This window comes from Bison bison, unplaced genomic scaffold (assembly GCF_000754665.1).
Source record: "Bison bison bison isolate TAMUID 2011002044 unplaced genomic scaffold, Bison_UMD1.0 scf7180017862979, whole genome shotgun sequence".
NCBI lineage: Eukaryota > Metazoa > Chordata > Mammalia > Artiodactyla > Bovidae > Bison > Bison bison.
Window position 1 is genome coordinate 3,203,583 of NW_011493551.1, and position 16,925 is coordinate 3,220,507.

At 40.2% G+C, this 16,925-nt stretch overlaps 1 protein-coding gene across 1 annotated transcript in view; it reads right to left on the reverse strand.

The window, feature by feature from the left end:
* Window positions 1-16,925, reverse strand: part of HPSE2 (heparanase 2 (inactive)) — a gene marked incomplete at its 5' end in the record, with an annotated part of 275,793 nt that overhangs the window by 167,329 nt on the left and 91,539 nt on the right. The window contains one exon of the mRNA XM_010833116.1: window positions 1,191-1,284. Coding sequence (XP_010831418.1) covers window positions 1,191-1,284 — 94 coding nt within the window. The remainder of the gene's footprint in view (window positions 1-1,190; window positions 1,285-16,925) is intronic.

Sequence of the window (16,925 nt, forward strand, 5' to 3'; positions counted from 1 at the left end):
TATATATATATATATATATATATTTTGGCCATGCCATGGCTGGGGATTGAACCCAAAACCTTGGTACTGAAAGCATGGATTCCTAACCACTGGACTACCAGGGAACTTCCCCTATTCATCCCATATTAGTGGGGGCCTACCTGTTTTTTTTTTTTTGCAAAGATGTATTTAATTTGCCCAAGAGGAAGTTGAATGTTTAAAAGGTCTCCATTCCCTGGAAAGGGCTTCCCTTGTGGCTCAGCTGGTAAAGAATCCACCTGCAATGCAGGAGACCTGGTTTCGATCTTTGGGTTGGGAAGATCCCCTGGAGAAGGGAAAGGCTACCCACACCAGTATTTTCCCCTGGAGAATTTCATGGACTGTATAGTCCTTGAGGTTGCAAAGAGTCGGACATGACTCAGTGACTTTCACCTTCACTTTTCCCTGGAAAAGTACCTGACTAGGAAACTAAAGAAAGATGAGATACTATTTTGTAGAGGCAGATGGAAATTGTAGACATAAGATCCTCACAATTCAGACTTAACTAATCTAGTGTATTGCAAAATGTGATCTGCATTGGGTAGAATTACTTGACAGATGACTATTAAAAGGCAGAGATGTCTGGGATCCATTCCAGACACACTAAGTCAAAACATCAGAAGTGAGAGTGGAAATTTTACAAGCAGCCTCTAGTGATTTTCATTTTACTCAAGTTTGAGAACTACTGACCACAGGTTTCTTGCTAATATGACCTACATGTGATTGCTTAATCTATGTCTACAAAAGTAAGATGTTACTTGGCTGATTCTAAGATGCCTAGGAGTACTGTACATGTGGCTGAAAATTGCCAATACCCTAGACCACAATTCCATTAAATGAATGTAATCATCCTCTCCTTAAACTAATCCAAAATAAACTCTTACAAAAAGAAAGTAAACCTATCCTTCCCTTAAGAAACTCACAATTTAGAAGCAAACTATTACAAAGTATTTGTTATTAAATATAGGAGCGTTTAAACCTGGATATGGCACATTCAAATCCTTCTCAATCTAAAAACAATAAATAACAATCATCAACTGTGAGAGGTAGCTCGTGGCCATGCAAGTCTAGACTGTACTATCCACAGTGCTACCATCTAGCTGGAACCCTGTGACCTTTCCTTGCCTTACTCCCAAACTCTCTCCTCTTCTTCCCCAGAGATTTTTACTCACTTTCTGAATTTTCCTAATCTGGTCAGAGAGTGTGTCTAACAGGCGAGTTTTCAGGAAGTCCATCACCTTGACCACCCGGCCATCAATGTAGCAACTGGAATAAAAATAAAATAAGAATCAGGTAAAATCTCAAGCAGGAGATTACAAATGTATTTCTCTAGCCAGAGGTCTCTGTTGCCTGAGAAACAGCAACCCAGGGTTCACTTGAGCTTTTACATTCAAAAAAGTTTGGATCCTGCATACTTTTCAAACAAAAATAAACATCTTATCCTCTTTATTTTTACGTCCATTTGTGGGCTAATACTGTGATTTTTTTCAGCCTTTGTCCATTGAAACTGCATTTATTGCTCTATAGGAACTGATAGGAATCCATAACATGAATTGGTTAATGGGGAAAAGCTTACTTTGTTTCCTCCATAGGGAAAGTAATTTAACATCCCTTCCATACCATCCTTACTCCCACTTTAAAATAATGAAGGTATGTGAGAGGTTTGCAAGACTATTCAAACATTTTGAAAGGTTTCCACATCTTTAAATAAGAGAACACCAACCACAAAAAGTCAGACTTAGTGCAGTGCTGCTAAGTCACTTCAGTCGTGTCCGACCCTGTGTGACCCATAGACGGCAGCCCACCAGGCTCCCCTGTCCCTGGGATTCTCCAGGCAAGAACACTGGAATGGGTTGCCATTTCCTTCTCCAATGGGTGAAAGTGAAAAGTGAAAGTAAAGTTGCTCAACCGTGTTCTACTCTTCATGACCCCATGGACTGCAGCCTACCAGGCTCCTCCGTCCATGGGATTCTCCAGGCAAGAGTACTAGAGTGGGTTGCCATTTCCTTCTCCAATGCATGAAAGTGAAAAGTGAAAGTGAAGTCGCTCAGTCGTGTCCAACCCTCAGCAACCCCATAGATGGCAGTCCACCAGGCTCCTCCGTCCATGGGATTTTCCAGGCAAGAGTACTGGAATGGTGTGCCATTGCCTTCTGCAGTGAGTGTGTCACAAAAATTTCATCTCCAGTTCACTTCCCTGGCAAAAACCTTGTAGTCAACCTCCTTCTACCTCTACAATAAATGAAAAAACAAATAAGAAAGACAGACTAAAGTCCAGGTGCCCTATACTAAAATAGCAACAGTTGGCACTCCTCAGGGTGGCAGTGTCCCTGGTTCTGCTAGATGGCTTAAGTGAAACATCAAGTTGTGCTGACGCTACACTGTTAACATTCAACCAAAACAAGTCCATCCGGCTTTGTGTGACTCTCTGAGAATTCTTACTCTGAAGACTAAGTCCAGGGTTAAGTGACCTTCATTATCTTAAACATCGCAATACTCATCTTTGCAAAATTTCAAATTAAATCAATTTAATTTAAGTCAAAACTTATGACTCCTGGGTGCATTTTCCAATCTACTTAGGTCTCCTTGGTTGATGAACAATGATAGACCATGTCATTTTTAGTTAGTCACCAACCTCTCAGTACATGTTATAGAACCATGTGAAAATCCTTTGTAATGTTAAATTGCCATTCCAATACGTGATGTAGTGGAATGGTTAAAATTCCTTGTAATCACACTTTGAACCAGGTGCTCTGGTTGCAGTGTGGGTGGTAGCTGAGTGCCTCCCATTCAGCCTTCCCCTTGGCCTCCCTCACCACGTCACACATTTCCACAGACTCTAATGTTTAAATCATTGGTATATTGGAAAGAGTCCAAGTTTTGGAGCCAGAGATATCTGAATTCAAATTCCATATCAGATATTTACAATCTATATGATCTTGGACAACATGCCTGGCCTTTATGGGCCTCAGTTTTCTTATTCTTAAAAGAGAGGTAGCCTATTTGCCTCCCAGGATTATTTGAAGATTAAACAGATAAATCTAAAGTATCTGGCATACAGTAAGCATTCAACAACTTCTAGTTCTTTCTGATTTCTCTAAATTTTCAGCTCACAAAGATGGGGTCATAAACAATAGGAGATTGACTAAATTACATGTGTATAGAATTATAAAAGTGAGATTGTTGTGGCAAAGGGTACATGCTTTTGAAAATTTGGGTGGTTACTTATATTAGGGAATAAAACAAACCAATGACAGGACCTTTCACCTCATTCCTGGTACTAGATGCTAGACTCAGATCCAATAAACATTTACTATGTGTAACACACAGAGCTGGTAATGTCCATATCCATCACCTCACAACTCTATTAGTACTCCACTGTCAGCACCTCCAATTGTTTTTAAGTTGTGATTAGACAGCTTACTACCTGAAAGCTAGGCATATGAAAACACTGCAGTGTTTAAATAAAAAAATAATTCATGCAATGTTAATATAACACATAATGAAGGACATAAATATTTGTATTATATTACATAATGACTATGTGTATGTTAAAAATGTACTGTAATTAGTGTTCTTTTATGTTTTGATCAAATACTTTATAGTTTCCTCTTTTTTCTTTGTCTGCTCCCAGTAACTATTTTAAACATCAGAAATGTAAGTTTTGCTGGCAGCACATATAGTTTAATGCTCCTTGAGATAAAAGTGCCAGATGTACTCTTTCAATATGTAGGATTCCCTGTGAACATGCATCCTATCCCGCATAGTCCATGACCCAGGGTTGAGGGGCCTCGGTCTTCCCCTCCTTCCTCTGGTCACTTTTCTCAAGTACGCAAAACTTGGAGTTTGAAAGCCTTGGTTTAAGCTCAGCTTTGCCATATACTACCTATATGATACTAGGCTTCCCCTTCTTTAAAATTGGTTTAAAAAGAACCCAAACATATATTTTCACAGGGTTACTGTACCCTGTGAATAAAAATCAGGAGAAATGCTGAGAACAGAACATGGCACACAGAAGGTATTCAATAACCAAATCTGTCCTCCAGGTTCCTTAAATATCCAAGGTGGTAGCAACCCAAACTAAAAAGCCATGGGACGGGGTGAGCAGGGAAACACCTATCTGGAGAAAGACACTGTTCATCCACTGTAGGATCTGGAATGAGGGTATTATGGAGTAGCAAAAACAAAGTCTGGATTTCCAGTAGGTGGGCAGGAAGAAAGAAAGAGAGAGATGGAGAGAGAGAGATAATGAAATGGGGAGGGCTGTGATTATGCTGCAAAAGTCTGGAGTCTAAAGATCTTAGTGGTCATGTGGTCTAAAGTAGGTAAGCCAGTGACAACATCCCTGAGAGTGATTATCTGGGACAGGGAATCGACTCTCATACCCTACTAGTACAGATCCACTGTAGCACAGCTCGAACCCAGGAAAGGTTCTTCTACCATGGCTCTAACATTGGCTTCCTCTTACTGTTCACTCAACAGCTGTTTTCTTGGACCCAGCAATAGTCCATCTCCTCCTTCATGTGACATGTGGGGGAGGAATTCCAGTAAAAATTTTAGCTTAAGCATTTTAGAGCCTGTTCTTGGCCCCACTCTTAACCTAACAAGCTGGATTCAATCATTCTCAGTTGGTCTCAGGCTATCCTGAGGGCCATGAATTAGACGAGAGCCTAGAGAACTCTAGGCAGGAAACCAGTTCGACGAGGTTATCTTATCTCAACAGTGCAGGCAAGAAGGAATCTGAGTCTAAGTATGGGAGGTCACAGAAAAAGTAGAAGTGAGAGCCTGTGAAGAAAGAACTAATAAAATAAAGCTGTAGAGTGTAGGAGAGATGGGAAGGGAGTCAGTGACGATCATGAGCTTATGAGAGAGAATGTCTTAGAGGACACTGGTGCCAAGGACATGTCGGCCATTCAGACTAGGTTTTAGGTTTGTCAAAGGAGAGAAATTATTCTGCCTGAGATATCAAAGACACAGAGAATATCAAGAGAAAACAGGTCCTTGGAGATGTGAGAAGTCAGCATAGAGAAAAGTTGAGATAGAAAATGTTGACCTTGCTGTTTTCTTTTCTTCAGTTTGTAAATAATGAATGAAGTCATGGCCATAGATGAGCTCTCTCAGGGAATCAGAGAAGTTAACAGAAATGGGAGATCCTCTAAAAGCTTCTCAGTTGTGGCCCTGAACATTGCCTCTGTCTTTGGCCTGAATAAGAGTCCCTTCCCCAGCCTGACCATCACAGTGTCTTTTTAATAATTGCAGTCTGAGTCAGATTCACATTTGGATGCCAAAGGAACCCCATATTACCATGAAGTTTCACCAACTTTCATTTGCAAACATAAATCCACATTTATATTGTACTAGGGAAATAAGAACTTTCAGTTCAATTCAGTCGCTGAGCTGTGTCCAACTCTTTACAACCCCAAGAACTGCAGCATGCCAGGCCTCCCTGTCCATCACCAACTCCAAGAGTTTACTCAAACTCATGCCCATTGAGTCGGTGATGCCAACCAGCCATCTCATCCTCTGTCATCCCCTTCTCCTCCTGCCCCCAATCCCTCCCAGCATCAGGGTCTTTTCAAATGAGTCAGCTCTTTGGATCAGGTGGCCAAAGAATTGGAGTTTCAGCTTCAACATCAGTCCTTCCAGTGAACACCCAGGACTGATTTCCTTTAGGATGGACTGGTTGGATCTCCTTGCAGTCCAAGGGTCTCTCAAGAGTCTTCTCCAACACCACAGTTCAAAAGCATCAATTCTTTGGTGCTCAGCTTTCTTTATAGTCCAACTCTCACGTCCATATGTGACTACTGGAAAAACCGTAGCCTTGACTAGATGGACCTTTGTTGACAAAGTAATGTCTCTGCTTTTGAATATGCTGTCTAGGTTGGTCATAACTTTCCTTCCAAGGAGTAAGTGTCTTTTAATTTCATGGCTGCAATCACCATCTGCAGTGATTTTGGAGCCCTCCAAAATAAAGTCAGCCACTGTTTCCACTGTTTCCCCATCTATTTCCCAATAAGAACTTTGGTCCTACAGAATTTAGTATTCCCTTTTAAGAGAGGAGACAATTGAACCATAGGTATGAGTTGATAAATACCTGAGCCTTTTTCTTGGGTACCCTGGGACTTTATATATGTGAAGCTTCTTATAAAACATTCAGTGTCAGCAGTTTGTAGTTATTTGAAAAATGTTGCCTATTCCAGAGATTTGGCTCTCTGATAGTGGCTGCCTATGGTAAAGGGCTCAATATATCAGTTAGATTTGGACATAAGAGCCTATGATAACCACTTGGAAAGAATAAATTGTTAAAAATGAAAAGATGCTGATTTCTAACCAAGACTGGGTAAGTGGAAGTGGGACTGGATTCCAGCTGACTGTCCAGTGATGTGCTTTCCTCTGTCCTCCTAACTGGGAGGGTAAAGACGATTCTGAGCTGCCAAGGTTTCTTCTCAAGAGGTAACTAGCTTAGTGACGGCTACAAAGGCACCAGAGGACCAAAAGAATCAGATAGGAAAGGAAGGTAAAGACAGAGGAAGGGAATTTGCCAGTAAGATGTGCTTTGGCATCTTCCACATAAACCTGGCAGAAAGGTTGGTTCTAGAAATGCTTAGATGGATAATTTTAGGTCCTCCTCTAAATCATAGTCCTCCTCTAAGTTCTCTTGAAATCTCAGTATCTCTTAGGATCACACCACAAATGGCTGAGATATTCCACTAAAAGCTGAAGCAAGGAGAGGCTGTGCAGAAATACCCTTTGTGTGAACTACTACTACAAACACAATGGGCTAGAAACCATTGTGTGTGGACAATGGTGTGGACATGTGTGTGGACAAAGAGCCTGTCCGACTCAGTACCAGTGACCATCATCCCTTCCTCTGCTGGCCTCCAGATCGGTAGCTCATGCCAAGCACATACCTGGGAAGGCAGCAAAGATGACAGAGTATACAAAGTAAATGGAACTACTTACCAATTCATTCACCAACTCTCTTGCTCTCTTTTGTTCTAAATTTTATTTTTTGTTTAATGCTTTTCATCCTATTTAAAAGTCTGCCCTTTATCTGTTTATTATAAAAGAAACAAGTGCTCATTATAGACAAAATAGGAAATGCACATAAAATTAAAATATGAAAATGAAAAATCACTGGTAAGTCCAACACCTAGAGAAACTCATTGTTAACATTTTGACTTGTACCCTTTCAGACTTTTCATCATAAATATACATAAAATTTCCCATAATTAGTTATTTTAAAAACTTACTCCAGATACTATTCCACTAGCATATAAACATAAAATTGTCGCAGCTGATTCTCAAGAAGCCGGTATCACAGAGATCCAAACAAATATTAGAGACTCCAGATGAAATCATCTTATTCTTGTTTCCATTCCATTCTGGCCAGATAGGATCCTCTGCCAGGAGCAGGTCTCATCTCCTTTCTTCTTTGCTTAACCCTGAGTCCCCTTCCCCCTTCTCTAGGCCCCTAGATTTAGTCTTCAGGATTGTACTCCAATTAGCCACTTATGCCCATTAGCCTCTTAAAACATTTAATGAGGAGAGCTTGTTGGCTCCAGGGGCAGCTGGTTTTGTTTACCTGGCTCTTTACTTTAAAAGGAAAAACCTTTGCCCCTTATTATCTGACCTCTTCTTTTATTTCAGGTAATTGCATTAGTGCTGGCTTTCCAAAGCTCAGGAATTTCCGGACCTATTTTGCTGCCTGCTGCTTTCAGGGAGGAGGGGCTGTCTACTCAGAGTTCTAACACCCTGCCTCCTGCCTGGGCAGGTAATGCCATAAAACTGGGGCCTTCCCCACTGGATCGGAGAGAAGTTTGGATAATCACTAGAACAACCCTATTGACCTATAAAGGCTATTCTGACACCTTGAAGTCAAACACTGGAGAGGCTGATGCTAGTCTCTCCAAAGCTTTATAAATTGTTATCTTCCCCTCCTCCAAGGGCCTCCCTCTGGGTTCCCACTGAGCACATTTTCATATTTACCTTTGGTTTGCTTTCTGAGGCTGCACTATTCTTGATCATCTTTGCTATGGGTCAACATTATTATCTTGTGTTCAGAACTACTTTGAGAAGTAGAGCTTGGATGAAATAAATGCTGTTAGGGAAAAAAAAAAGGTCCTATGAAATGTAGATGTCTTTTGGCTTTCTTCAACCAGTTCTTATATTATCTATAAAGGAGTCACCCAAATGACTGAAGGGTTGTGGTACAGGAATTTCAGAGTTTGGTAAAATGTTATCATTGAAAAATTATACAAGTAACAGTCAAGGTGGTAGGCAATCCATCAGGCACGTAATGAGTACTCAAAAGATATATTTAATGAAAGCATGGGTGTCTGTATAATCTAACCCACAATTCACCAAAAGAGTGGGCCTGAGTCTTGAGTACAGTCACAAGGGCCTAATTTTCTTGAATCTTTCTCTCTCCTAATTCCTTGCACACTTTGGGTCCTGAGCTTCGAGCCCTAATCATTCTCCCCAGTGGACACAATGCATGTGGAGAGACATTGTCTTGGCAGGGACTCAAACAGCTGGTCCTTGATCCTAGCAGTGCTAAGAAGAGCTCCAGGGGAGCAGGGAAGGAGAGGGATAGGAAAGCCATCTGCAGAAGGCTCTGAGGGGGGCAACTCTGGGAATTTTCAGAGTAGCAGCACGTGATGGCACCAAAAGTGTGAGCAGGGGTGTATCTGTGTGTTTTGAGTCTGAAATGTAAACAATTTGTGGGACCCTCTTTAAGAAAAGGAAATCAGAAGTACAAAACACAAAATTAGGTACAAAAGTAAATATTTATTTAGAATGACAAAATAAATCACAACAAACTCCCAGAAACTTCTTTCAAATCCCTCTTTTTCTGAGCGATCTTTACGCAATTTACCAGAAATGTTTACACAGCAATGCTTCCCCCTCTGGAGAAGGCAGTGGCACCCCACTCCAGTACTCTTGCCTGGAAAATCCATGGACAGAGGAGCCTGGTAGGCTGCAGTCCATGGGGTCGCTAAGAGTCGAACACGACTGAGAGACTTCACTTTCACTTTTCACTTTCATGCACTGGAGAAGGAAATGGCAACCCACTCCAGTGTTCTTGCCTGGAGAATCCCAGGGACGGGGGAGCCTGGTGGGCTGCCGTCTATGGGGTCGCACATAGACGCGACTGACGCGACTTAGCAGCAGCAGCTTCCCCCTCACCACCTAGAACATTCTACAATTCTGAGCAACTCCCAGCATTCCTAGGAATCAATGCAAGGGAAGGGCTTGAAGCTTAAGTCATTAGCTTCCTGGTCAGTTTAACTGTGGGGTCATCAATAATAGGATTGGCACGATCTAAGTTACTAGAATCTAACCATCTATGTGCAGTATTTATTTTCATTCAGTGTTTGTAAACTGGGAGCTTATACAGTTACCACAATCTTTCCCTGACCTCTTTTCATATAATTGCCATTGTAGCTGAATATTACAACTAACTCGACTATAATTAGTGCATTACTAACTAGGAAAACAGAGAGAGGAGAATGAGGAAGGGAGGAGCCATATATGTATTAAATTCCCCCCTTTTTTTTTTTTGCTAGCTGTTTTACATATGGTGTCTCATTTAACCTCCTGAACACTTACTGTTTTGCAGATTATTACCTGTGGCTCAAAGAGATGTAGTAGGGACTTCTCTGGTGGTACAGTGGATAAGAATCTGCCCGCCAATGAAGGGGACATGAGTTTGATCACTGGTCCAGGAAGATTCCACATGCCTTGGAACAACTAATCTTGTGTGCCACAATTATTGAAGCCTTTGTGCCCCAGAGCACGTGCTCTGCAACAAGAGAAGCCACCTAAATGAGAAGCCCATGCACCACAATCAAAAGTGGCCCCCACTTGCCCATAACTAGAGAAAGCCCCAGCAGAACAATAAAGGTCCAGTGCAACAAAAAAAGACAAGAAACACGGTAACTAGGAAACCAGAGACCAAGTAGGTACTAGGCAACAGATACCAAAAACGTTCCCCTCTACTTTGCTCTGCAAGTGTAAGGGTTATGAAGACTACTGTGCTTACTTCATTTATCTGTAATCAAGTTGCTGCTTTTCAACTTTCTTTAGTCTTACCTATTTCAACTATCCTGAATACCTAAACAATACTGAGCTAAAGAAAATGAAACAATTATAACAAATAAAAGCACAAGCAAAACAATAACAAAAGCAAAAACCTGGGGAGATAAGTAAAGGAATGGAGATGGTATAACTTTACTCTTTTTCTTGCAAGTGTTTTTCAAAGTATTTTTTTTTTTATCAGTAATTGTTATACGAAGAAAAGGGGCTCTATTGTCAAAAATAAGTTTAAGAAATGCTGGATTAAAACCAAGTTAAGTAGTATTTCCTGTTCCAGCCAGCATGGATTAGATTAGAATTACCCTCCAGTCACAGACAACTCAAAATTGAACACAAATACATAACAACTCTTTGGTCAGACAGCAGCCAACTCAAGCTGTGATCCTTGAGAAAGGCATGGCACCTGAGGTGAGCCCCACATTTACCTGGGCTTGCTCCTCTGGAGAGGGTGGAGATAATTTATTGACCACCCAAATTTTGTGCTCCCCTTCCACAGTGCAGAGCTGTGTACAAGAAGCAGCAGCCTAGCCAGAACCTATTATACCTCTGCCTAGATCACAAAAGGGGTGCCCATCAGACTAACAGGTCAAAGCATTGTGAGCAGAAGTGATGTGTCACCTTAGGCTAGAGTAGCTGGAGATGTGTATCACTTCTGAGCAGAAATTAAAAAGCCATGTCCTTCCTTATATATTCTTTCCTCCATTGCCAGATGAATGGAAGAGTCTCCAAGGAGAAGTCACATGATGGACAAAATCAGGATCCTGAAAAATCACATAAAAGGCCATCCACCAGGTACCTCAGCATTGAATGTGACGTTATTGAGAAACAAATGTCTAATTGTTAAGCCACTGATATTTGGGGGTTTATTTATAAGAAAACAATGTTGTTATATTTCCTAGTACATACGTATTCATTACTACGAAGCTCCATTACACCAATCTGTTTGATCAATAGTGTATAATAAAAAGGTTGTCCTTTGAGAGAAAATGGTCCCTGTTATGAAAATAAAAAGATTAACCCAGAGAACTCTAGTTTGAATTGTCTAGGTAACTGTCAACAATGGGCTGAATTCTAATATCATGCAAGGACAGTTGAGGAGGGGAGAGATGATTCTTATTCTTCTATATCTAGGCAAACTGAGTTCAGGGTGAAACAATGACTAAGGTGACTACTAATGACCAGAGGACATGGAATCTAGAATATTGGAAGGGAGGTCAGTTAATGGAAGCTACCTATCAGTGGGTGGCAGCCTTTTGACTTACATCCAGAGTCCTCCACTAGGCTGCTGGTGAAAACCTGAGTTTTCCTTTGAAGGCCAGCCATAGTTTGAGGTAGATTTATTTCAGCATCAATATTGTCAATGAAATTGCACATCCTAACTTGCATGTATCACACAAGCAGGAAAAGCAGAGGTTCAGCTCTCCTCTGTATGATGATGTTGCTTATTTCTAGACACCCAGCACTCATAATTGTACATGCGTGCACACACACACACACACACACACACTGCTGCTCTAGCTGCATTCACCAATACTCTGTATATTTTAGTTCCCTCCCTGGTGGCTCAGTGGTAAAGAATCTGCCCGCCAATGCAGGAGACGTGGGCTTGATCCCTAGGTCAGGAAGACCTCCTGAAGAAGGAAATGGCAACCCTCCACAGTATTCTTGCCGGTTGGACTACAATCCATGAGGTCGCAAAAGAGTCGGACATCACTTGCTGCTGCTGCTAAGTCGCTTCAGTCGTGTCCGACTCTGTGCGACCCCAAAGACGGCAGCCCACAAGGCTCCCCTGTCCCTGGGATTCTCCAGGCAAGAACACTGGAGTGGGTTGCCATTTCTTTCTCCAATGCATGAAAGTGAAAAGTGAAAGTGAAGTCTCTCTGTCGTGCCCAACTCTTAGCAACCCCATGGACTGCAGCCTTCCAGGCTCCTCCATCCATGGGATTTTCCAGGCAAGAGTACTGGAGTGGGGTGCCATTGCCTTCTCCGGGATATCACTTAGCAACTAGAAAACAACATTTAACATTTATTCCCAGCAAACTCAATGTCATAGAGCTATACCTTGAAGTATAGATACTGTGTAGAATATTGCACCTAGAGAAAAACCTTACACCAGTATAATTCTTTTCACAACAATAGCCATGTCTTCATTTTAAAAGATAGGCTGGCTCTCCCCATGTAAGGCCTTGAAAGAAACTATTTATGATGAACACGATAACATTTATCATGAACAAACATGCATGTGTGTGTATATGTGTTTATTTGTGTTAAGAGGGACAGACTGAGGGGGAGAGAGGTATCCATCTATTAATTAGACTTCAAGATTTGGATAAATATAAGGTTGGTTTTTGTGCTGTATGGAATGTGAATTGAGCCCCCAAAGAAACTATTTTAAATTTCAGTATTTGCATTTTTGTATAATTAAATTTGAGTATCATTAATATTTTATAATTTTCCTTTAAATTATTTTTATTCTTTTGATTCATGATTTTTAAATATAATAAAAATAATTCTGTTAAAAAATACACACATTTTAAAACTTAAACATGACAACGAAAAGTATAAACAATTTGGTGATTAAACCAAATCTCAGTGCACCAACTTTATCAACATTCAGAGAAAATCATGCCAGTCAGTTCTGTATGTCTGTATACATGCACCTGTATATACATACAAATACATGTATAAATACATGTAGGAATAATAAAAATACTAATATCAATAATTTTAGAGTGACATTATATATTATGTTATATATCAGAACTAGTTCCTTAAAATGTTTTTTATAAATTTTTTTAATGGATTCATGCTTTTGCTTTTACTATGTCCAACTTTTTTAGATAGTATAGATCAACTGCCTCTGTGGAAGGTAAGGGCATTATTCCTATATTTTTACAACACCGACAATCACAATAGACTGTTATTTTTGTCTCAACCATCAAACATAGTTTAGAAAACTCAAGAGGAGAAAGAAAATCTATTGCATTTATTCACTCTTTGCCTTTTTAGTTTTCTTCCTACTTGATGCTCCAAGTTTCCATCTTTTATCATTCCTTTCTTTTAAAGAAAACTTACCTTAACCATTCTTTTAGGTAGGTCTTTGTCAATACACTCTTAGACTCCCATCATTTGAAAAAGTCTTGATTCCCCTTTCATTCTCCAAAGGTATTTTTGCTGGATACAGACTAGGTAGACAATTCTTTCCTTCAGCCCTTAAAAACTGCCACTTTCTTCTGACCTCATTATTTCTGATTAAAAAAAATCTGCCGCCATTTAAATTTTTTTTTTCTTTCTTTCTTTTTTTTTACCTATAAGTAAAGTGCAGGCTTCCCAGGTGATGCTAGTGGTAAACCACCCACCTGCCAGTGCAGGAGACACAGAGACACAGGTTTGCTCCCTGGGTTGGGAAGCTCCCCTGGAGGAGGGCATGGCAGCTCATTTCAGTACTACCTGGAGAATCCCTGAGACAGATGAGCCTGGGGGCTACAGTCCATAGGGTCACAAAGAGTTGGACATGACTGAAGCAACTGAGTAGCCCATGCAAGGTGCCACTTTTCTCACTGGCTTCAAGATTTTTCAGTCTTTAGCTTTCAGCAGTTTGAGCGTGGTGTATCTTGGTATGGATTTCTTTGACTGTATCTGGGGTTTACACAGCTTGTTAAATTTAAAGGTTTACATCTTTTGCCCAGTTATAGCAAGTTTTAGCCGTTATTTCTTTAGGTATTTTTTTAGTCTCACCAGCTTTCATTCTGGGGCTTCAACAACATAAATGTTAAATCTTTTGGTCCGACAGATCTCTGAGACTCTTGTTCATTTTTATTTTTTAACCCAGTCTGTGTTTTTTTTTCTGTTGTTAAGATTGGGGAATTTCTGTTATTGTATCTTCAAATTCACTGATTGTTTTTCATCTTTTCCCATCATTCTGTTGAGCCTATCCACTGAGTTTTTTATTTCATTTTTTGTACTTTCACTTCTAAAATTTCAATTTGGTTCTTCTTCATTTATTTATTTGTTGAGACTTCCTACTTATTTTCTATCTTTCTATTTTTTTATATTTGTTTCAAGAATACTTGTAATTATTTATTGAAATATTTTTATGACAGCTGCTTTAACAGCCTTGTATTTTGAACATCTCTTGTTATCTCGATGTTGGCATCTATTGATTGCTTTTTCTCATTCAAGTTGATATTCCTCTGGTTCTTGGTATAACAAGTGATTTTCACATGATATCTAGTCATTTTGGGTATTGCATCATAGGACTCTGGGTCTTAAATCTTTTATTTTGGTTGGCCTCCTAGGACACCACTCAGAAAGGATAAGGAAGGAATACTGCCTTGTTACTGCCTGGTATGGGTAGAAGTCTAGGCTCCCCACTTGTCCTCCATTAACACTCAGGGATTAGGGAACTTCCTTATTGGAGTGTGGGTGTAAGAGTTCCAGCTCCCCATTAGGCTTCCATTGATATACTAGCCTGACTTCAAGGGTAGGAGGGCCTTGTTACTTCTTCCCACATGGCACCCACTCACAAGAGTGGGGAGTAGTCACATTACTGCTGTGTGGTGGTGAAAGTCCTAACTCTCTACTAGGCATCCTCTGATTGCACCCCAGGGAGGGGGAAGAGGCACCTCATTTCTAACAGTCGAGTAGGGGAATCCCAGCTCTCCATTTGGTCTCCAGTAACGATGAGTGGGGATGGTGAGGAGGATCTTTATTACAATCTAGCAGTAATGAAAAGCCCTGGCATTCTTCACTAGGTGTTCACTGATGGAGGCACAGAGATACTGTATTACAGCCCCTCCGGGGTAAGAGTCCTGGCTTCCTGCTTGGCTTTTGCAGGCACGAGTAGGGGTGGGGATGGTACTGCACTTTTCTCCCGCTATGGTTGTGTGACTAGAGTAGAGTGGTTACTGTCTAAAAGTTTTCTGTTTTGCTAGCTTGTTCCTTTCTTGGTCCTTTGGTTAAAGAGAGCAGGCTTTTGTTGGCACATTTTTTGTTTGATCTGTAGGTGCTTCTGGGTTGCCAGCTTTTCTAGAACCAAGTCTGGGCTATAAGAGGGAAAAAAACCCCAAAAAACCCTAAACCAATAAACTCACCACTATACTGTTCCCTGGTTCCCAGCCTATTTTACTCTCTTCACTTTTGAGAATTTTTTCATGTTTGTTTTATAAATAATACCTAAGTTTTTTCCCTCTGTACTTAATCAGAGGAATAAGGAAAAGTGTGTATACTCCATCATTCTTTTTTTTTTTTATTGAAGGATAATTGCTTTACAGAATTTTGTTGTTTTCTGTCAAACCTCAACATGAATCAGCCATAAGTATACATATATCCCCTCCCTTTTGAACCTCCTTCCTGTCTTCCTCCCGACCCCACCCCTCTAGGTTGATACAGAGCCCCTGAATTAGCCATACAGCAAATTCCTGTTGGTTATCTATTTTACATATGGTAATGTAAGTTTCAATGTTACTATTTCCATACATCTCATCCTCCCTTCCCCTCTTCCCATGTCCATAAGTCTATTCTCCATGTCTATTTCTCCATTGCTGCCCTGTAAATAAATTCTTCAGTATCATTTTTCCAGATGCCATATATATGCATTACAATATGATATTTATCCTTCTCTTTCTGACTTACTTCACTCGGTATGATAGGTTCTAGGTTCATCCACCTCATTAGAATTGACTCAAAGGCATTCCTTTTTATGGCTGAGTAATATGTCATTGTGTATATGTACCACCACTTCCTTAACCATTCATCTGTTGATGGACATCTCGGCTGCTTCCATGTTCTAGCTATTGTAAATAGTGCTGCAATGAACAATGGGATACATGTGTATTTTTCAATTTTGGTTTCCTCAGGGTATATGTCTAGGAGTGGGATTGCTGGGTCATATGCTAGTTTTATTTCTGTTCTTTTAGGGAATCTCTGTACCGTCTTCCATAGCGGCTGTATCAATTTACATTCCCACCAACAGTGCAAGAGCATTCCCTTTTCTTCACACCTTCTCCAGCATTTATTGTTTGTAGACCTTTTGATGACAGCCATTATAACTGGTGTGAGGCGATGTTTCATTGTAGTTTTGATTTGCGTTTCTCTAATAATGAGTGATGTTGAGCATCTTTTCATGTGTTTGTTAGCCATGTGTATTTCTTCTTTGGAGAAATGTCTGTTTAGGTATTTTCCCCACTTTTTGATTGGGTTGTTTGTTTTTCTGGCATCGAGTTGTATGAGCTGCTTATATATTTTGGAAATGAATCGAAACGAATCCTTTCTCAGTTGTTTCATTTGCTATGGTTTTCTCCCATTCTGAGGGCTGTCTCTTCACCTTGCTTATAGTTTCCTTTGCTGTGCAAAAGCTTTTAAGTTTAATCAGGTCCCACTTGTTTACTTTTGTTTTTAATTCCATTACTCTAGGTGGTGGGTCATAGATGATCTTGCTTTGATTTATGTCATCAAGCATTCTGCCTAAGTTTTCCTCTACAAGTTTTATAATTTCTGGTCTTATATTTAGGTCTTTAATCCATTTTGAGTTTATCTTTGTGTATGGTGTTAGGAAGTGTTCTAATTTTATTCTTTTATATGTAGCTGTCCAGTTTTCCCAGCACCATTTATTGAAGAGGCTGTCTTTGCCCCATTGTATATTTTTTGCATCCTTTGTCAAAAATAAGGTACCCATAGGTGCATGGGTTTATCTCTGGGCTTTCTATCTTGTTCCATTGGTCTATATTTCTGGTTTTGTGCCAGTACCATACAGTCCTGATGACTGTGGCTTTGTAGTATTATCTGAAGTCAGGAAGGTTGATTCTTCCA